General features: G+C 44.5%; 1 protein-coding gene across 2 annotated transcripts in view; it reads left to right on the top strand.

Annotated features, from left to right (window-relative positions):
- Positions 1-21,304, top strand: part of JAM3 (junctional adhesion molecule 3) — a 79,967-nt gene extending 58,663 nt beyond the window's left edge. Inside the window, exons 2-9 of one of the 2 annotated variants that reach the window (XM_054579473.1) lie at positions 10,400-10,465; positions 10,940-11,053; positions 14,640-14,792; positions 15,266-15,468; positions 16,344-16,443; positions 18,105-18,234; positions 18,327-18,381; positions 18,750-21,304. In XM_054579473.1, the coding sequence (XP_054435448.1) occupies positions 10,400-10,465; positions 10,940-11,053; positions 14,640-14,792; positions 15,266-15,468; positions 16,344-16,443; positions 18,105-18,234; positions 18,327-18,381; positions 18,750-18,785 (857 nt within the window). In that variant the 3' untranslated portion in view covers positions 18,786-21,304. The remainder of the gene's footprint in view (positions 1-10,399; positions 10,466-10,939; positions 11,054-14,639; positions 14,793-15,265; positions 15,469-16,343; positions 16,444-18,104; positions 18,235-18,326; positions 18,382-18,749) is intronic. The other variant, XM_054579474.1, reaches the window with a different exon arrangement.
- The last annotated feature ends 679 nt before the right edge of the window (positions 21,305-21,983 follow it).

Below are 21,983 nucleotides of genomic sequence, written 5' to 3' on the forward strand. Positions count from 1 at the left end.
TTAAGGAAACTTACAAATGTTGGTGAGGATATAGAAAAATTACGCATTGCTGATGGGATTGCAAATGATGCAGCCACTGTGGGAAAGTGTGGCAGGTCCTCAAGCAGTTGCACAGACAGTTAGCATATGATCCAGGAATCAAATTCCTAGGTACACACCCCAAAGAGTTGAAAGCAGTGATCAAACAGATACTTGTACGTCATTGTTCACAGCAGCATTATTCACAACAGACAAAAGGTAGAAGCAACCCAATGTTCGTCATCAGATGAATGGACAAACAAAATGTGATATGTGATACACACACACACACACACACACACACACACATACATACACACATACATACATACATACATACAGTGGAATATTATTCAGCCTTACAAAAGAATGAAATTTGGATACATGTTACATGGGTATGCCCTGAAAACATTTTGCTATGTGAAATAAGCCAGACATAAGAGGAGAAATCCTGTATGATTCCACTTGTATGAGGTACCTGTAATAGGCAGATCCGTAGAGGTGAAGTAGAATAGAGGTCATCAGAGGGCTCTTGATTGAAGGAAATGGGGCGTTACTGTTTAATGGCTGCAGAGTCTCTGGGATGATGAAGGACTTGTGGAGATGGATGGTGATGGTGGATGCACAACCCTGAAGGCATGTACTGTACACTTAAAAATGCTTATAATGGTAAATTTTATGCATATTTTTCTAGAATAAAACAATTTTTTTACATGGTAATGATGTGAGAATGTGGAAAAAGTAGATCACACATATAAATTACACATAGAAAACACAATAAAGATACAAGTGAAGGGAAAATCCCAGAGAAAAGGGAACTTTTATTCCTACAGAAACCTGTCCACAAATGTTCACAAGTGTCTTACCAAGATAAAAATATCACATTCGGTAAAGAGAACATCTTTCTGTCGCCCTGACTCCCTGATCTTCCCTATTCACTTCTTTTCATTTGAATGGGAACAGCAGACTCTTCATCTGCTGTTTAGAAAGCCCAAAAGCAAAAACGTCAAAACATTAATACTTAATGGAATGGTGGAAGCACAGACTACTGCAAAATCACTCATGACCCCGTAAGTATTCTCATGGTATACTTTGATTATGACTGCAGTTAAGCCAGTTGACTCTCTCTCTCTCTTTCTCTTTTATTTTAGGGAGAGGGGAAGGAAGGGAGAGAAACATTGGTTGTCTTCTGCCTTCTGCAAGCACCCCAATTGGGGACAGAGCACAGAGCTTACAACCCAGGCATGTACCTGACCAGGAATGAAACCTGCAAACTTTAGGTTTGCAGGATAATGCCCAACCAACTGAACTACACTGGCCAGGGCAAGCCAGTTGACCTTTTAAACTTAGGTATTCACTAAAAGAACTTGGGAGAACTTATATGAATTTTTAAATATAAGTTTAAATAGTTTTATAAGTACATAATGTTGGTATATTGTAAATATTGGCACTTTAAATTAAAACTGTGAATTTTCTACTGTATCCAATGAATTCCAAATGCCATAGTGATTTTTTTCAGATTTTTGAAATTTTTAATTGATATTTTGGTCTTTACAAGTGATTATTTAAAAAAATATATTTTATTTTTACATATATTTAGAGAGGGAGGGACACATCAATGTGTGGTTGCACTTCATGCATCCTCACTGGGGACCTGGCCCAGCCAGGCATGTGCCCTACACCGGGAATTGAACCAGTAACCCTTTCGCTCGCAGGCCAGTGCACAATCCACTGAGCCACACCAGCCAGGGCTACAAATGATCGTTTTTAAATTGACTTTGCTGTATGAATGTTGTGATTTGACATGCACCATCATCATTTTAGAAATACAAAAGGGTTTTGTAAAGTGTTAAAATAATTATAGATTCACAGAGAGTTGCAAAGGTAGTACAGAGTGGTCCAGTATACCATTCTAAGTAAAGAAAACTTTCCCGAAATGGAATCTTGGTACAGCCCTGGAAAATTTTGTCAGTACTTCAAAAAATCCAACCATGCAGCAACATACAGCTGAGCTTTTGCACTCCTGGGCATTTATCCCAGAGAAAAGGGAACTTTTATTCATACAGAAACCTGTCCACAAATATTCACAACAGTCTTATTGATAATAGCCTCAAACTAGAACAACCTAGATGTTTTTAAGTGGGTGAATGGTAAAACAAACTATGGTACATGTTTACCATGAAATACTAAACAGCAACAGAAAGGGATGAAATGTCATTATACACGAGTTGGATGGATCTAAAGGGCATTATGTTAAATGAAAAAAGTCAATCTTGAACTTCCTAGTCAAGATGGCAGCGTAGGCAGATATGTTTCGCCTCTTCGCACAACCACAGCTGGCTTCATTGAGCCCTAGCGGCAGCCAGATTAGAATCACAGTGTGGCTTCACCTGGGAATCTCCAAGCCCAGCACAAGTAGCCACCATCTCAGATTGCTTTATAGCTCAGGCAGGGTGCTCCTGGGTAAAACAGAGGTGGGGGCTGACCTTGGCCTGCACTACCTGGGAAACCCCAGGGGCCTGCCCACCCAGTGGACAGCTACAGACCACGTCTGGAGCACCACCACCCTGCCCCTGCACAGCTGATCCTCCATGGAGGGCAGAGGTTGGTGGTCAGTGGTCACAGCCAGTCCTTGCAGCTGACTGGCCTGACTAAATCCCTCCCATTGATCTGCCAACAGCAACCAAGGCTCAAACTACAAGAGAAAGGTATACTCAGCCCACCCAAAGGACACACCTTAAGTATGCAGCTTGGGTGATAGGGGAGGCTATGTCCCTGGACTCTACAGGACACCTACTAGAGTAGGCCACACTACCATGACATGGAGTCAAAGTAGCTCTACCTAATACATAAAAACAAACACATAGAGCGGCCAAAAAGAGGAGACCAAGACACATGGCCCAAATGAAAGGACAGATCAAAACTCTAGGAAAAAAAAACTAAACAAAGTGGAGATAAGCAATCTGTCAGATGCAGAGTTCAAAACACTGGTTATATGGATGCTCAAGGAACTCAGGACCTCAGCAGCATAAAAAAGACCCAGTCAGAAATGAAGGTTACACTACTTGAAATAAAGAACAATTTACAGGGAAACAACAATAGAGTGGATGAAGGCAAGAATCAGTTCAGCGATTTGGAACATAAGGAAGCAAAAAACAAAACAAAAAAACACCAATGAGAACAGCAAGAAAAATAGAACCCCCTAAAAATGAGGGTAGTGTAAGGAGCCTTAAAGACAGCTTCCCAATGTGTCAACACTCACATCATAATCTGCTGGAAGGAGAAGTGAAAGAGCAAGGAATTGGAAATCTATCTGAAAGAACACTGAAAGAAAATTTCCCTAATTTGGTGAAGGAAATAGACATGCCAGTTCAGGAAGCCCAGAGAGTCCCAATTATGATGGATGCAAAGAGGCCCACTTCAAGACACATAATTAAAAGGTCAAAGGTTAGAGATAAAGAGGGAGACTTAAAAAGCATAAGAAGTTGGTTAGCAGATGGTTGCCAGAAGGAAGAGGTATAGGGGGAGAATGGGTGAAGAGGTGAGGGGATTAAGAAGTACAAATAGGTAGTTACAGAACAGCCATGGGGATGTAAAGTACAGTACAGGAAATGGAGCAAAGAACTTGATACACATGACCCATGGACATGAACAGTGGTGGGGGGATTGCCTGGGGGAGTAGGGGGCACTAGGTGGAAGGGGGCAAAATGGGATATATCAGGACAACTGTAATAACAATCAATAGAATATGATTTTAAAAAATGAAAAAAAGTCAATCTCAAAAAGTCACCTGTTTATTTTCATTTATGTAACATTCTCAAGTGGCAAAAATTATTTTGAAATGGGATCCTGAGTTATTGGGGATGGGCATAGTTAGGCATTAGAGGCATACCTTGTTTTATTGTTTCACAGATACTGTGTTGTTTTTTTGTGTGTGTCTGTGTCCAGGAAATCTATTGGTGCTCTTCCCAATAGCATTTGCTCACTTTGTATCTCTGTGTAACAAATTCTGCTAATTTTCATGCTATTTCAAACATTGTCCTTATTATTATATATGTTATGGTAACCTATGATCGGTGATCTTTGGTGTTAATATTGTAATTGTTTTGGTGTGCCTTGCACTGAACCCACATAAGATGACAAACTTAATTGATAAATGTGTGTGTTCTGACTGCTGCACCAGCTGGACCTTCTTGTCTCCCTTCCTCTCTTTGGGCCTCACTGTTCTCTGAACCATGACAATATTAATATTAGACCAGTTAATAACCCTACAGTGGACTCTTAAGTGGTTCAAGTGAAAGGAAGAGTTGCATGTCTCTCACTTTAAATCAAAAGCTGGAAGTGATTAAGCTTAGTGAGGAAGCCGAGATAAGTTGAAAGCTAGTTTCTTATACCAAACAGCATGGTTGTGAACGCAAAGGTAAAGTTCTCGAAGGAAATAAGAAGTGCTAATTCCACGAAGGCTGAGAGAGGTGAGGAAGCTACAGGAGATAAGTTTGAAAGAAGCAGAAGTTGGTTCGTGAGATTTAAGGAAAGAAGGCATGTCCATAACACAGGGCAGCATGAAGCAGCAAGTTCTCCAGAAGACGTGGCTGAGACAGTGCATGAAGGCAGCTACACTAAACAGCAGATTCTCGGTGTAGATGCAACAGTCTTAGATTGAAGAAGATGCCACCTAGGACTTCCATAACTGGAGAGGAGAGGCCAGTGCCCATCTTCAGAGCTTCAAAGGATGGGCTGACTCTCTTGCTGGGGCTCTTGCCGCTGCAGCTGAGGACTCGAATTGAAGCCAGTAGTCAACTGCTGATCTAAATGTCCCAGGGCACTTCAGAATGTTGCCAGACCTACCCTGCCTGTGCTCCCTAAATGGAGCAACAAAGCTGAATGACAGTCGATGTACTTACAGTGTGGTTTCCTGAATATCTTAAGCCTGCTGTTGAGACCTGCTGTTCAGAAAGTAAGATTCCTTTCAAAATTGTTCTGCTCGTTGGCAGTGCACATGGTCACCCCCGAGCTCCGGGGGGCGGGGGGGTGTGCAATGGGAGTGATGTTTTCTTGCCTGCTGATACAACACCCGTGCTGCAGCCTGTGGACCAAGGGGTACCTCCGACATCCAAGTCTTACTGTGTTTGAGAACCACATTGTTCCAGGCTGCAGCTGTGGTCGACAGTGAGCTCTCTGACAGACCTGAGGAAGGTGAATTGAAAGCCTCTGGGAAAGAGTCACGATTCTAGATGCCACTAAGGACATTCATGATTCATAGGAAGAGGTCAAAGTATCAGCCCCCATGGATGACTCTAAGGGGCTCAGGACTGCAGCTGAGGAAGTCACTGCGTATGTGGGGGGAAGAGCAAGAGAAGTAGAAGTAGAGCTGGAGCCTGAGGAGGGGGCTGAACGGCCGCAACCTTGTGATCAGACTTGAACCATGAGGACTTGCTGCTTATGGCTGAGCAGAAACAGTGGTTTCTTGGGATGGAATCTCCTGGTGAAGAGGCTGTGAAGAGTGTTGAAATGATGACAAAAGATTTATGTAGAATATTACCTAAACTTAGTTGATGAAGCAGCAACAAGGTTGGAGAGGGTTGACTCCACAGAAAGTTCTGTGGGTAACATACTCTCCAACAGGGCCACATTTTTCATGAAAGGAAGAGTCCGCGTGGCCAACCTCACTGTTGTCTGGCTTTAAGGAATCGCCACAGCCTTCCACTGCCACCACCCTGATTGGTTGGCAGCCGTGCGCACTGAGGCCCTCCGCCAGCAAAAAGATGACAGCTGGCTGAAGGCTCAGGCGATGGTAGCAGTCTTTAGCAATAAAGTATTTGTTAATTAAGATTTGTATATTTTTTAAATATAATGCTGTGCACGCCTAATAGACTACAGTATAGTGTAAACATGACTTTGATATGCATTGGGAAGCTACAGAATTCATGCGATTCGCTCTCTTGCAATATTGGCTTTATTGTGGTGGTCGGGAACGGAACCTGCAGTATCTCTGAGGTGTGTTTGTATAGAAGATTTGTAAATTGAAGAATTGTTTAGAAAAGGAATGAGAATTCCAAGGAAGGACTCTTAGCTTGGGACCCATCAGACGGACAGCCCAGCTGTTGTAAATAATCACGTAAACAAGAACCTCACTTGCTTGTTGTGGACCTCTGTTCTTGAATCTTTTGGGGCCATATTGTCTTCTAAGACCAGCGCGAGCAGGTGCCTGTGACACTTGTCTCGGGGAGCTGGGCAGGAAGGAGGTTAAGGCAAGCATTCTTTTTTTTAAAAAAATATATTTTATTGATTGTTATTCCATTTTTTTTCTTGCCTTTATTCCCCCAACCCGACACCACCCCACCCCCTCAGCATTCCTTGCCCCTTAGTTCATGTCCTTGGGTCGTACATATAAGTTGTTTGGCTTCTCCATTTCCTATACTATTCTTAACCTTCCCCTGCCTATTTTGTACCTATTTATGCTGCTTATTCCCTGTACCTTTTCCCCCATTCTTCCCCTCCCTGTCCCCTCTGTTTTCTTGTTCATAGTTTTTTATCTTCTTTTTCTTAGATAAGTCCCTTTCACATTTCATATAATAAGGGCTTGGTGATGATGAACTCTTTTAACTTGACCTTATCTGGGAAGCACTTTATCTGCCCTTCCATTCTAAATGATAGCTTTGCTGGAGAGAGTATCTTGGATGAAGGTCCTTGCTTTTCGTGACTTTGAAAACTTCCGGCCAGTGCCTTCTTGCCTGCAAGGTTTCTTTTGAGAAATCAGCTAATAGTCTCTTGGGAACTCCTTTGTAGGTAACTGTCTCCTTTTTTCTTGCTGTTTTTAAGATTCTCACCTTATCTTTAATCTTGAGTAATGTAATGATGATGTGCCTTGGTGTGTGCTTTCCTTGGATCCAACTTCTTTGGGACTCCGTGAGCTTCCTTGATCTCTTGGAAGTCTATTTCCTTGGCCAGAGAGGGGAAGTTCTCCTTCATTATTTTTTCAAATAAGTTTTCAATGTCTTGCTCTTCCTCTTCTCCTTCTGGCACCCCTATGATTCTGATGTTGGGATGTTTAACGTTGTCCCAGAGGTTCCTAAGCCTCTCCTCATTTTTTTGAATTCTTGTTCTTCATTCTGTTCTAGTTGAATATTTATTTCTTCCTTCTGCTTCAAATCGTTGATTTGAGTCCCAGTTTCCTTTCCTTTCCTGTTGGTTCCCTGTACATTTTTCTTTATTTCACTTTGCGTAGCCTTCACTTTTTCATCCATTTTTCAACCGTATTCAACTAATTCAGTGACCATCCAGATTACCAGTGTTTTGAATTGTGCACCTGATAGGTTGGCTATCAGTTCATTGCTTAGTTCTATTTTTGGAACTTTGACCTGTTCTTTCATTTGGGCCATATTTCTTTGTGTTGGCATACCTTGGAAATCATTGGGAGGGGCAGAGCCTTAGGTATTCGCCAGGGCAGGGCAACCCAGGTCACTGTGCTGTGATGCAGTGTGTGGGGGAGGGGTCCGAGAGAGAACAGTGCTGCTTGCTTGGCTCTCAGCCAGCTTTCAGTCATTTCCCCCGCTACTCACAAGCAAATTGGGCCCTTCTGTGCTGATTCCCAGGTGGGTGGGTGGACTTGTGTATATTCTAGGACACCGTGGGACTCTCCGACAGACTCTCCTGTGAGGCTGGGAGTTTCTGCTGCTGCTGCAACCCGCATAGGTTTTTACCTCCTGAGGTTTTGAGGCTTTCTTTTCCTGCGCTGGAACCCTGGGTTGTGGCGTCTGTCTCGCTCCCCAGCTTTGGGACCGCCTGGTCTGTCAGCCACCGCCGTCACACATGTCCTCTCTGCCCCAGCTGCCCATCTCTGTCCCTCCTACCGGTCTGGAAGAATGGTTCTTCTTTAACTCCTTGGTTGTTGGACTTCTGTATAGTTCGATGTTCTGGCAGTTCTGGTTATTTTTTGTTTTTAAATTTATCTTTCTTCTGTTCTTCTTTTGGTTGTGCGAAAAGGCAAAGTGTATCTACTTACACCTCCATCTTGGCCGGAAGTCCCAAACATTCTTTAAGAAGCATAGAGCATTCCCCTCTGCTGCAGAGTAGAGGGAAGAGAGGGATGATCATCTCCACTATCGGGGACTGTGTTACCTTGACTGTGTATTAGTTGTGAGAAACAAAATCGCTCAGTGTACCTGAGAGATTTATTGTTTAAAAATCTATCTCAGTTGGCTTGATGGAAATGTGGCATTGCTGCAGACGCTCCAGTGACTTTAGTGTTATCTTTTTCATTCTCTGGTTCATGTTACCAGCTCTACTGTTTGTACCATTTGGATGAGTCAGCCTATCTCTTTTTACTCTAACTCTGCTTCTCTGTTGACTACATAAACTCTCTAATTCATTTGCTTACTTCTCTTAGTTTCACACTTCTTAAAAGAAAGGATCAGATTGGGTGGTCCGGTTGGGCAGAGTTCTCAGATGTTACACTAAGACCCCTTTGATAGCCTTTGGGTCCGAAGCTGATCCCTGGTCATGGTCATTTGTAGCCAGAGCTTCGGGGTCTCATGATCATACTGTAAATGGCTGTGGTCACTTTCCTCAGAAGGAACTCGTGTGGCCTTGGTAGATAGTCAGAGCATCATAGACTATTCTCTATTCATGGGTCACTGGGAACTTTCAGATTGAGAAGGAAATAGTACTATACATGCTCATGGTTAACCCAAACAAAATAATACTAATTTATGCTATTCTACAACCTTTTGGAGAATGGAGTGTTTTATTTATTTATTTTTATAGAGAGGGGAAGAGAGGGAGAAAGAGGAAAAGAAACACTGACCGTGTGAGAGAGCCGTTAATTGGTTGCCTCTTACATGCCCCCAACCAGGGACTGAACCCGCAGCTCAGGCATGGGCCCTGACTGGGAATAGAACTGGTGACTTTGGAGCTTGCACGATGACGCCCAGCCCACTGAACCACACCAGTCAGGGCAAGAAGGGAGTGTTTTAGAAACCAACAGCAACTGAGGTACATTATACTACTGATTTTTATCCCTTTAAAAGAAAAGTTCTTTGAGGTTTTTGTTATAATTATTGAAATCTTAGTAAGAAAGGATTAAAATGTATATTGGAATGTACACATGCAGCCGCACCATTAAATATGATTTAAAAAAGGAAAGAATGGATTGCTGTGACCATAATGTAAACGGAGTTAGCACCTTAGGGCCGTGATTTTTGATTGCTGCGCCGCGCGGATTTTTAGAACATGCAGCACCTGACTGTTTCGTCAGGGACACCGAACTCTTCCCTTAGATTGTCCAAAAATTGACAACAGCCAATGCAATAGCCGCCTGATGTGAATGATCAAAATTATACTAATTTTTTTTGTCAGATCAGTAAAAAAATATATTTTTTTGGTGTGCCAAAGAATTTTAGTAATTAGTTTATGTGTGCCATGAGATGAAAAAGGTTGAAAATGTTGCCTTAGAGTATAAGTTTCTGTGCCTTTTATTTATCTGATATGGTCAGTGAAGATCCACTGACCTTTTTAAGAGTTTTATGTATGAAGGCCTTCCTTGGGGATAGTGTGTTTTCTGAGGGACCAGATAACTGAAAAATGACATTTTGTGGGTGATCGTTGTACCTACTTGATTTTCTCTCCAAGAAAATTGCTTGAGACATTTCGAGACCATGAGGAATGGTTTCTAATGTTTGTTGAAACACAGAGAGTCCAGGGTGAGTTTTGACAGGATTATTTTGCAAATAGCACATCTTGATTTCGTCAGTAGCTTCATTTAGCTTAGCTTTCTGATACTTCCATACTTCCCCCTTTACTAAAAGGCTGGTGAAAACGTCTTAATGGATAGGACTTGCTGGGCTGGGTACGTGTCTAACACAGGAAGTGGTCTCTGAGGTGGTTGGTGACTGTAAGCAGAGAGGGTTGACGCCAAGTAGCAGGCCCAGGGTTTGGACTGTGTCGGATCTGCCAAGAGTGCGCCTGCCAGATTTGAAGCCTAGAGGAGGGGGAGAGGCAGGAGGGAGGGGGTGACAAGAAGGTGGCCCGTTTGGGTCTGGGTGAGAGATGTTGTAACAATTAACGATGATTCTAAGCAAGAAGCAAACTTTTAGAGGAAAAGGTCTTTGAAGTTCTAGGGGGCTTTGTGCTGGGACTGAGAAGGAAAGAGAATTCTTGGAATTCTTCACTTTTTCTTCGTTTCTTCCAGTGAAGGTCAGGCTGAGATACACTTGCTGTATCTATCCAGGAGTCTTTGTTTTGGAATGTAGTATTTTTCCATCCTTTGTCATTAGTGATTAAAGCCTACATAGAAGGAAAAATCCGACCTCAGTCTGAGGGTTCTTTGCTGTTTTAGAGTCACATTGTCTATGATTTTACCTATTTTTTTTTCCCCCTTCAGGCTGCTTGATAGGAGCCGTGAATCTCAAATCCAGCAATCGAAACCCAGTGGTACCAGAATTTGAAAGTAAGTACCAGGGAAACTATGTATGAGGAGAATGGGCACCATCTAATGGACATTCCACAGTCTTGCAGCCACCTCAGGGCAAACACGCACATACATGTAGTGCCAGAGGGGTGTTCTGGTGGGTGGCGGCTCACCTGTGCGTTTGCTGCGCGGGCGCAGCGGGGAGGCCCGGCTTCGGCGGCCCCGGGGAACTCCGCAGCAGTTGGAGTACGAGCACAACAGGACTTTCTTACGCACGGGTGGAGCACGACGGGGAATGTCCACTCTCTTTAGTAAGTGTTCTTGCTAATCAAGCCTGTTCCTTTTCTGGCTCTAATCTTTTCTTAAAGCCTTTTGGAGCCAGGAGATAGTTGGGTTTTTAATCTGCAGAGAAGGCCTCTCTAAATCCAGACATAAGTCGCACGGTCTGGGCTACAAGGAACCGGACATCGATCCACTTTCCCTGAGAATTCTCTTTTTTTCTTTGCTCGTCAGGTGTGGAGCTGTCTTGTATCATTACAGAGTCACAGACACATAACCCCAGGATCGAATGGAAGAAAATTCAAGATGCCCAAACCACATATGTGTTTTTTGACAACAAAATTCAGGGTAAGAGCCTGTAGTCCTCTCCTTTGTCTGTAAGGCCCAGATGTACCCTTGTGGCTGGAGACGTTCTTTCCTCTGACTGATCCTGCTTCTGTAGCTGGGACTAATTTTTTTGTTTTGTTTGCTTTACTTAGGGAAAATTCAAACACATACATGTGTTGAGAGGAGCATGTGGACCCTTCCTGACCCTGTCACCCAGCTCCTTAGGATTTTAATCTCTCTGCAGAATATCTCTGAAGTATCAGTGAACATTTTCCTAGGCCATCTTTTTACCATGATCCATGACGTTAGTGATGTGAGCTCATCAGAAGGATCACTTGGAACAGCCAGGAGACAAGTAGTAGTATTTGGCAAGCATTTCCTGGGTGCAGGCGTAGCGCCCCGAGAAGGCACTTGCAGACCACTTGGCAGGATGGTATCCTGTATTAGAACAGAGGTACGCACAGGGCACTCCCGGTTACAGGAAGTAGGGGCAGGGCAGGTGATCGTGAAAGGCTTCCCAGAACAGACCTTCAGGCAGACACGCTAGGAAAGGCTAGTGGGGCTGGCCAGGTGGTAAGGCGTGGGGTAAAGAAATGGGTCGGGCAGGGAAGAAGGCTGAGTATGAAGATGAGGCAGCAAATGGCAGCCTGGCTTGATGGAGACACCGCTCGGCTCCACCACAGCCCGGGCTTAGACAGGGAGGGGGCACAGGGCCCCAGGCGGAGCTCAGAGGGGGGCCAGGGCCAGACAGCAAGCCGTGCCCGCCCAGTGAGGAGGGACAGGCTTCTGAGGGTGCACGGACAGATTTGAAGAGGGAAGTGACATGATTCCATTTATGCCCTAGAATGACCGAATCAGCCAGTCTGTAGAGAAGAGACTGGAGGCGGGCAAACCTCAGAGCAGGGCAACAATTCAGAATTCTTTTGCGGAATCCAGGAGGGAGCTGCTGGTGGCCTGAGCCAAGGTCAGGGCTGTGGAGAGCGAGATGAAAGCAGAGGGTGTTGCTGGGAGTTAGCTGTCATGAGGGAGGGGGATGAGGAGTCACACGAGATCGGAAGTGGGACAGGCCCTCCACTCTGGCAGGTGGAGGGAGCGAACGGGAGGCACACGTGCAGGTGAGTTATAAGCGGGGTGGCTTCAGGGTTCTCAGAGAAGTTGATAGTTGCAGTTTGAAGATGGGAAAGGGGTTTTGTGGAAACACCCTGAACTCATGGTCTTTCTGCTCTGGGTCCTCAGTATCATCTGGAGTTACAGGCTCATAAAAATGGTTTTGCTTTTCCACCAACATCCTCCCTCATCCCTTATTTTTGAAGAGAGAAATATTATTCTCAGAAAACAAATCCGTTTTCTCTGGCAACTTAGGCTGCTCCTGACACGCCCTGTTCATACAGTTTTGATCATCTGAGAAGCCAAATGGGCATTTGCCCAAAACACTTTCTGTTTCTGGGAATTAAACACCTTACTCTTAGCCCTCAAGGATGGGGAGACTATTCACCACACAAAGTTTGGGGGCTGGAGGGAAACTTCAGACTGTTTGGTCTTTTCATTGCCTCAATACAGATACCACAAGCCTCCTGATAGGTTCTCGTTCACCATTGTCTTACATGGCGTGAGTTCCAGTCCTCCACTAATGACCACTGGATAGCAGACCTTCCTATTAGAAAATGCCTTTGCAAGTGTTTGTCCTCTAGCATAAGAGTTTGCTGTTTTTATCATATTATGGTAAATTCTTCTTTTCACTAAACAGCGGGTTTAGTAATAATTACTTTCTACTTCTTTGTGTCATTTTTTACCCCCTAATTTCTCCCTTATTTGTCATTCCTAAGGTTCGTCATGCTTCTTTGAAAGAGGAACTATGTCTTTTTATGCTTTAAACATTTTTTAAAACTGGGATATTCATATAGCATAAAACTCACTTTTTAAAAGTGTATATTCAACAAAGACGTGTAACTGTCATTACCATCAAATTCTGGAACACTTTTACTTGTCCCCAAGGGAAACCCTACACCCACCAGGGGTCAGTCACTCCCCAGTTTCTCTACTGCTCCGCCCGCTGCCCCAGCCCTGTCCTGCCCCCCACCCTCCCTGCAACCACTAATCCACTCTTTCTTGATGGGGTTGCCTCTTCCGGACGCCTCATGGAAATGAAATCACACACTGTGTGGTCCTTTGTGACTGACTTCTACTGAGCATGTTGTTTTCAAGGCTCATCTGTGTTGTAGAATATGTCGGTACTTCATTTTATACAATATGGATCAATAATATTTTATTTTTTCATCAGTTCATGCACATTTGAGTTATTTTCCCTTTTTGGCCATTATCAATAATACATTTATATACAGGTTTTTGTATAGACATCATTTCTTGGGGATAAATGACCAAGAGAACAATTGCTAGGTCATATAGTAGTTGCATGTATAGTTTTGTTTTGTTTTTTAAAGAAACTGCCAAACTCAACGTTGTAAATTTTGCACAGTTGCTATACCATTTCATATTCCTTCAGCAATTTATTTCCCTACATCCTCACAAAAACTTGTAATTGTCCATCATGTTGATTCTAGCCATCCTAGTGGGTGTGAAGTGGTATCTCATTGTGGCTTTGATTTGCATTTCCCTCATGAATAAAGATGTTGAGTGTCTTTTCATGTGCTTATTGGCCATTTGCAGGTCCTCTGAAAAATGTCTGTTCAAATCCTTTGTCCACTTTAATTAGGTTATTTGTCTACTTATTGTTGACTTGCAAATTCTTTATATACGGACTTAGTTTTATTGCTCTTCACCTTATTGTGCTTTACAGATGTTGGGTTTTTTTTTAACAAATTGAAGGCAAGACCCTCTACCAACAAAAAGATTAAAACTTGCTTTTTTTGTGTTACTTGCTTTATTGTGATGGTCTTCAAGGTAGGCCTGTGCACAGGATACTAGTCCTTTGTTAGATCCATCATTTGTAAATATTTTCTCCCATTCAGTAAATTATGTTTTCACTTGCTTGTGTCCTATGAAGCACAAGTCTCTATTTTTATGAAAGTCCAGTGGAAGCAAATGTAACTGTGTGTGTATGTGTTTGTGTGTGTGTGTGTGAGAGAGAGAGAGGGAATTGTGTGTTCCTTTGGTGTCATGTCTAAGAAATCATTGCTGATCCAAGGTCATGACAATTTATGTCTATGTTTTTTCCTCCGAGTTTCATAGGTTTAGCTTTTCAGTAAGGTCTTTGGTGTATATGGTGTGAGGTAGGATTCCATCTTCATTCCTTTGCGTGTGGAGATCCCGTTGTCCCAGCACCATTTGTGGCACGCTGGGGGTTTATTTAATGGCGTTTGTTTGATTTTTTTCCTTTTGGTGGGAACCCCTGCTGAAAATGATGAGAAGGAAACAAGGTCCATGCTTTCAAAACAGACACATGTAAAGAGCCCTCTTACACACCAGGCACTGTTTTGGTGCCCGGTGTCTTCAGAGAGTTCACCTCTGTTACAAAGGAACAGAGAGAGAATCCAGTCCGCAGTCTTCCTACTGAGGCATCAAACACTGGCCCTAGAAACCAGCTCCTTCAAGTTGGAAAATGTATCTTTAAAGAGTCTTCAAGTGTCCTGTGTCTTCTTTTCTATAGGTGACTTGGCAGGTCGTGCAGAACTATTTGGGCAAACGTCTCTAAAGATCTGGAACGTGACCCGAACAGACTCAGCTCTTTATCGCTGTGAGGTGGTTGCTCGAAATGACCGCAAAGAAATGGATGAGATTGTCATTGAATTAACTGTGCAAGGTAGGGACTCATGTGAAGTTAAAATAGGCTCCCCTTTCAGGCTTCATGAATCTGTATATAGAAGAAAAAAAAAAGATCAACTCTTAACTTTCTTTCCCTCTATAACCACATCCCTGAGGGCATCACACGACTTAGGGAGGGAGAGCTTGGGGACCTAAGAGTGCTGGAGTTGGGTGGAGGACGAGATGAGAGTGGAGTTCCTCCCACTTCCCTCTGCTAGCTGTAGGAGGCGCTGCTCGGGTGGCGGAGGCCTTGGGAGCAGCCGTGGGTTACACCAAGCATCGGGGCTGAGCTGCAGGGGCACATTCCAGGCAGCACATCACATGTCATCTGAAGGCTCACGTGACCATGGGGGTGGCAGTGGTGCAGATCCCATGGCTGCCTTTCTTGTCTTGGGAGTGGACTTATTGCGGCTCCAATGAGAATACAGCTGTGTTGCTGATTTTAAACACCAACCTGCATTTCTCCTGCAGTGAAGCCAGTACCTCCGGTGTGCAGAGTACCAAAGGCCGTGCCTGTGGGCAAGGCGGCCACGCTGTACTGCCAGGAGCGGGAGGGCCACCCCCCACCTCATTACAGCTGGTACCGCAATGACTTACCCCTGCCGAAGGATTCCAGAACCAACCCCAGATTTAAAAATTCCTCTTTTCTTATGAACTCTGAAACAGGCACTCTGGTAAGATGTCTTCTGAGAGGCGAGGGCGGAAACGTCTTTGCTGGGGGTAGGGAAATCTCTTGTCGAAAGAATGGTTATTAGGAGAGAGAATGAAACTTTTTAAGACATGAGCTAAGAACCCATGTCAGAAATTCTGCAGGAAAAGGTCCTGATGTGAATATCCAACTGTAAAACTTGTGAGACAACGAGAGACGTTGGATAACAGGTTGGATGATTGAGATTAAGGAATTGTTTGTTGCTTTAGGCATGACAACGATATTGTAGTTACGATGAAAAAATTCTCGTCTTCTAGGGACACTTATTGAAATATTTGTGGATAAAATGTGTCTGGAATTTGCTTCAGAAGAACCCAGGAGCCTTGGTGGGAAGGGGTGGGTGGCGGGAAGAGGTGAAATCAGATTGGTTGTGCCCAGGGGACAGACCACCTGGGAGCGTATGGCATCAGGCTCCCGCGACACCTAGGACCACTGGTCTGCGGTGCACCTCAGTGTGGAGCGGGAGCTCTCCGGGCTATAGAATACGATCCTCTGTGCATGTATTGCCAAGGTGTTGCTTGAGGAACAATCATTATCAGAGTCCCTTCTCCTGAATAAAAGCCAGACTCCACATCTCATTGTGGGCAGTGCTAGGTTTTGCTGTCTCCATATGCCAAGGGGTGCCTGTTGTTCAGAGCGCCCAGGCAGGTGTCAAAAAAGAATATCAGGATGGACCCCAGACAGTGACCCAGCAGCCAAAGGGGAACAGGAGCCGATGAGCAGGCACTTTACCATGTTCTGGGCTTAGCGTGTAGGTGGGCAGGGTAGCATCTTCTTCCCCACCCCTCGGGCATCTGCCCTGCTGATTGGTCTTACTGTTCCCTTGGGTTCCCGGTGCAGGTTTTCAGCGTGGTTCACAAGGAGGACTCCGGGAGGTATTACTGCATCGCTTCCAACGACGCGGGCTCCGCCAAGTGTGAGGAGCAGGAGATGGAAGTCTGTGAGTTTCTCTTTGAAAATATTTCCTCTGAAGACTGGCAGGTGGCTAGAGCATGTTAAATTTAGCCTTAGACCATCCATTCGAACAGCTCGTCTGCTTTCTTCTGTAGACGACTGGATCCACCCAAATACACTTGGGCTCACTGAAAGATGAGAAAGTTCTGAGGAACAGCTAAATGACTAATAAGTGGTCCTTACAATATGTTTATCTCCTCAAAATAGACTTAATAGAGCCTTTTGGTGTTGAAAACATGGCTAATTATGTAGCTTTTAATGGCATTTAATCAACTCCATTACTTCGTGATTGATAAAAACAAGGTTTTGTAAAGTCCTCAGAAATTTACCCAGTTGTAACCATTTTGCAGTAAGCTGGAGCAGAGTTTGGCCCCTGTTCTGCGACGATGCTGGGATGTGTCGAGCCAGGATGGGGGCAGGTGGGGCACATCAGAAACACCTGGGGACTCGCTGAGTCCCTCCCTCCTCTCCATGTGCAGCCACCCTCTGAGCTGTGTCAAACTTTCCTGATCCTCAGATTCATTTGGGGCCACCGTTTCACATTCAGATTCCAGGCGCCCTCCCCGCCCCAACACAGATCCATGTGCAGGGAAAGTTGGGAAGTGTCTGTGTGTGAGACGGTGTTCTGGTGATCCTCCTCTCTGTCGAATGAGGAGGAAGCGTCCTGGCTTTGCTCCAGACCTGTTGAATCTCTAGGGATGGAGCTTGGAAACTGAGATTTTAAAATAAAAATTTCAAGTTGAGTTTTAAATGTCCCCTCATATTTGAGACCTGCTCTACTGGGGTCAGGGAGAATTTTAACAACTCCCTTATGTTGCTATGTCCCCTACATGTTTTTCATTGTGGGTTTGTTTTTTTTTTAACATTTTATTTTTAGAGAAGGGAAGGGAGAGCAAAGGGAGGGAAACATCAATGTGTGGTTGCCTCTCAAGCACCCCCTACTGGGGGCCTGGCCCGCAACCCAGGCATGTGCCCTGACTGGCAATCGAACCAGCGACTCTTTGGTTCACAGGCCAGTGCTCAATCCGCTGAGCCACACCAGCCAGGGCTCACTGCATTTTTATTTGCATGAAGGAAACAGTCCTTAGTGCTCCCGCACTGAACATGACCGAGTCCCTTTGCCCATGATCCAGAAATGAGAAGACAGTCAGGTTTCTGCCCAGGGTGCCCATGGATGAAGGTCTTGTTCTCACCTCATATTTATTTCTGCTGGAAACTAGCTGTCTTCCCCAAACTAATCACAGCCAAGGGAAGCCCTGAAGATTAGGGATTTTTCTTTCATAAGACTCCTCGCTAATTCTGTCCTTATAGTGTATCTATTTTTCCCTTTAATAATACTTTCAGGGATTTAGCCAGAGGATTTTTGACTCCGTCATACAATGCCAGGCCCCATTTACTACAGTAGTAAATATAATGGCATTTGAACTGTAGAGGGCTCAGTACTCTCCACAAGTGAGATAGGGGTTACAATGTCCTGTGTATGGGAAAGAAAGGAGTCTTGCGTGTCTCCACTTTGTTCTGGCTGCAGGGTCTGGGGGGCAGAGGGGGCAGGGAGGGAGAGAGAAAGGGGGGAAGCGCGGCGGGCCTGCGTCTTGTTGAGAGCAGGCAGCATGTGTCCTCCCTTCCGGCAACCTTTCTTTAACCCAGATGACCTGAACATTGGCGGGATTATTGGCGGGGTCCTGGTGGTCCTTGCTGTCCTGACACTGATGACAGTGGGCATCTGCTGCGCATACAGACGTGGCTACTTCATCAACAACAAACAGAGTGAGGAAAGGTGAGCCTGTCTTTTGAGGAAAAACAAAGTTCAATTTGGCATTGATACGGGAGTGAGTACTCACTGAACTACCCTCTTCTTTTATTTCACAGTTACAAGAATCCAGGGAAGCCGGACGGAGTTAACTACATCCGGACAGATGAGGAGGTACGGTGGAGGGGCAGAGCAGGGATCATGTAGGAGGCTTACAAATCGAGGTGTTCCCAGCAGGGACAGTGACATTCCTCCTCAGAAACCAAATTGGGTCCCCTATGAAAATAGATTTCCAAATTATATTCCAGACCCTGGACTCTCTAGCCTTCACAATTACATGTCTGTGCTAATGGCACTTCTAGTTGTAAGCTTTTGATGCTACTTGTTCAGAATGATTCATTTGATTTGTTTTGCCAGTTTCTCCCTTCGGGAATGGTGCACTGGCCTTGACCACCATTCTCCCTTCCCTCGTCCCGGCAGCCCCCCGCCCTGCCCCCTGACTGGTAGAGGAAGGCTGTGTTCTAACTCTGTTGGCTTTGCAGGGTGACTTCAGACACAAGTCGTCATTTGTGATCTGAAAGCTGACGGTGTGGCTGAGAGCACACGCAATACCTCTACTAGAAACGTCTGTATAGATCAGCTCGGAGTGAAGTGCACTTGGACAGAGCTAGACACTCGTGCAAAAGCTTTTTGTTTTGGCCAAAGTTGACCGCTACTCCTTTCTTACTTTTTAACAAGCCACATAAATAAAAGTTTTCCTCAAGATGGCCACAGTCTTCACAAGGAAAAGAAACTGAGGTTGTCTCCGGCCTGGCTGCCCGCTGAGTGTGAGGGTGGTTGTGAAGCGCTTGCTTGCAGACTGCTGGGCACTCTGGGCCCGGGAGGCCGGCTTAGTTGCCACTTGGTGTCATCAGCCAGGGTGAGCACCGTGTGAGGGGTGACAAGCGGGCTACATCACGCCAGCAGTGTACAGCTTGGCAGTGTGAATCCCGGCATGAAGGCCCGCGGCTGCAGAGCGAATCAGCGAACCCGAAGAGGCTTTTTCTGCAATGAACTTGCCTCACCATGGCCCACAGGCAGTCCGGCACTGTCTCTTGTTAAAGGCCTCGTTGATCAGTGTCACGGTGTCCACCTTGGAGAATCTTCCTGGGTCAGCATCTTACAAATAAACCAACCTAAATCGGAAAGGAGAGCTGCCTGTTGGAAGAAGGGCCTTCTTCCATGGACAGCCCTGCATGTCCATGGAGGTTTCGGTGTTTAAGGAGAGCCTCCACCTCAGCCTCAATGTGAAATGGTACTAAGATAACGTCCTGCTTTTCTATGGGTGTTTATTTTATAGAATTTTATATTCTAAATTTTTGCTAAACATGTATTTTGGTTATTGAAAAGAAAATTTCTATTTAAACTGTAAATATGTTGTCAGTATTAAATAACCTATTTTTTTTTTAAAAGAAAAAGTTCAACCTACAGTAGTAGTTCCAAGCTACTCATGTTAAATTGGGAAATGTCAATATTAAGAAGTATCTTAACCCAAGGACTCCTCTCAAGGAGGCTTACCGGAACATTCCTTTTCCCACATGTGCTTTAGCATTTTTCACAAGAACTTGCGCCATGTATACATCAGACCATTGTTGCTTAGGCACCCTTTAAAAATTCCACTTAAGTAATGTCAGAATCTGTTTGACATCTCTCAAACAAAATAAAACAAAACATAAGGAACTCTTAGACATAAATGTGCAAACCACATCCGTCAACTCCCAGGCCGAGTCATCTGCTGTCTTGAATGGGTATTGGCCACTAACTCCTAAGGCTAGCCAGCATGTCCCCCTCCCATCTCTAATGCCCCGACTATGGCTCTGTGTGCCGTTTGGCTTTAATATGTTGTTCATGTCCCACAGGCACTTGGCTCAGCCCAGGACAGTTCTAAGGTGTCACTTCAGGAATGATGGATCTTTTCCATGTGGCATCCCAGCCTTTGGGTTCCCTGGGCCACAGCCCTTTTGGATTGTGAATGGCTCATGAAACAGAAGCTACTACTATTTGGCTTTTTAAATTCACTTAACTTACTTGTGTAGTTCATAAGACTGTCCAGCGCCAAAGGCAGTTTTGAATCAAATCTGTCAACTATAATAATATTTAAAAAAAAAAATGAATTCCTCTTTGCCACAATGAAAGCCCCAAGGCACCACAGGTTCTGTCTCACTTCACAGTGAGCTGTTGCGTGGTGGCCACTGGGCCGGCCTCATAGACTATGAGGTTGAGTGGCTGGAGCCAGAGGCCGAGGGTGAGGAGAGTGAAGTTCTTCAGTCAAAGGCAGCTTTCTAACTCTACCCACAACACCGCGCACTTTGTGGGGGACGTCCGATGCGTTCAGAAGCCTTTACTCTTTAAGAGCAGATGTTCTTAGCCTCAGATACGATGCTGTGTTAACTCATAATGTGAAGGGATTTGAAGGAGCTTGTTAAAGGAATGTCTTGGATTCTACTGTGTGCTTAGAGGATAGTTTTTATATAAGAACATAGTCATCTTAGGGATTAAACTTTGTCTTAATTTTTTATACTTTGAGGTTTTTAAAACTCAAGACTTTAGACCTACATTGACTTTTCTAAGTTATGTGAAATACTTTGCCGTGGGATGGTGGGCAGAAGCAGTGGGAAGCTCTTCATAATTGCTCAGTGGTACCCACTACCTTTTGCATTTGTCTCGAATGCTTACAATTAGGGCTCTCCCTTCATTTTTACCCCTTCGTGGTAGGGATAGCTTCCCCCTTTTCCAGCTGGGGATCTTGGTTGTCACAGTGATAGGGCAGCCTTTTTATGCCCTAAAACCTCCTACCCTGGTACCCTGTGGACTGGGTCTGACGGGAGAGTAGTGAATTGTGGAGTCTGGGAGGTAGTTGCCTGTTATTGTAAAAGTGTGGACATCAAAGGAACACTTGTATGTTTTCAAACATGAATGTGACTGAAGACTCGAGGCCAGAGCGAGGCTGTTGTGGCCTCTGGTGTGGCTCCTGTGTACATAGATGTGGCAGCCTTGTACTAACACACCTGTAAGTTGATATTTGTTAAATCTCACTTATAAAAGCTTTAAAAAAAAATCAGTGTTGCCTCATTATTTCTATTATTTCCTCTTGTGTTGGTTTATGCCTTCTTCCTAGCATTTTGTTTAGGTAAGTATACTCAGAGATAACTGCCATCGCCGTTGACATGAGTTGGAAATGAGTGTGTTCCCTCAAAGCAGCTCTGTAAGTTCCTCTACCAGTGACGTGGCCACATGCCACAGCTCACATATGGGAGGGCTGTGGGGAGACAGTGATATTCCACCCCTCAAAGCCAACCACCACGTTTATATTGAAAACACAGTGGCCTTTACTTTTGCTTCTGTAGTACAGGGATTAAAAAAATGAACCTACTGAATTTCTTCCTGGTCATTCTTGGAGAAAACACGACTTACATATTTTCAGGTTGCCTGGTGGTACGAACAGAAGAGACTAAAGTCATGCTCTTAATGGGAGCAGTCCTTAGCAAACTAGACTATCAACACAAATTAGTGGTAGTGCCACTCAGGGTAAGAGACATGAAGCAGTGTTTCCAGAAGCAGGACTATGTTTACACATTGACAGGGATGTGTGTTGTCAGGAGGCAGCAGTAGCAGTGTTGGGACAGATGAACTGAACCTTAAAGACAGTAACTGTTTCTCCCTAACAGGGAAGATTTGGTTTTATTATTAATTTTTTAAAATCCTCACCTGAGGATGTTTATTGGTTTTTATAAGAA

The sequence above is a fragment of the Pteronotus mesoamericanus genome, unplaced genomic scaffold, assembly GCF_021234165.1.
Source record: "Pteronotus mesoamericanus isolate MK-2021 breed Mesoamerican mustached bat unplaced genomic scaffold, CSHL_Meso_final contig_53, whole genome shotgun sequence".
NCBI lineage: Eukaryota > Metazoa > Chordata > Mammalia > Chiroptera > Mormoopidae > Pteronotus > Pteronotus mesoamericanus.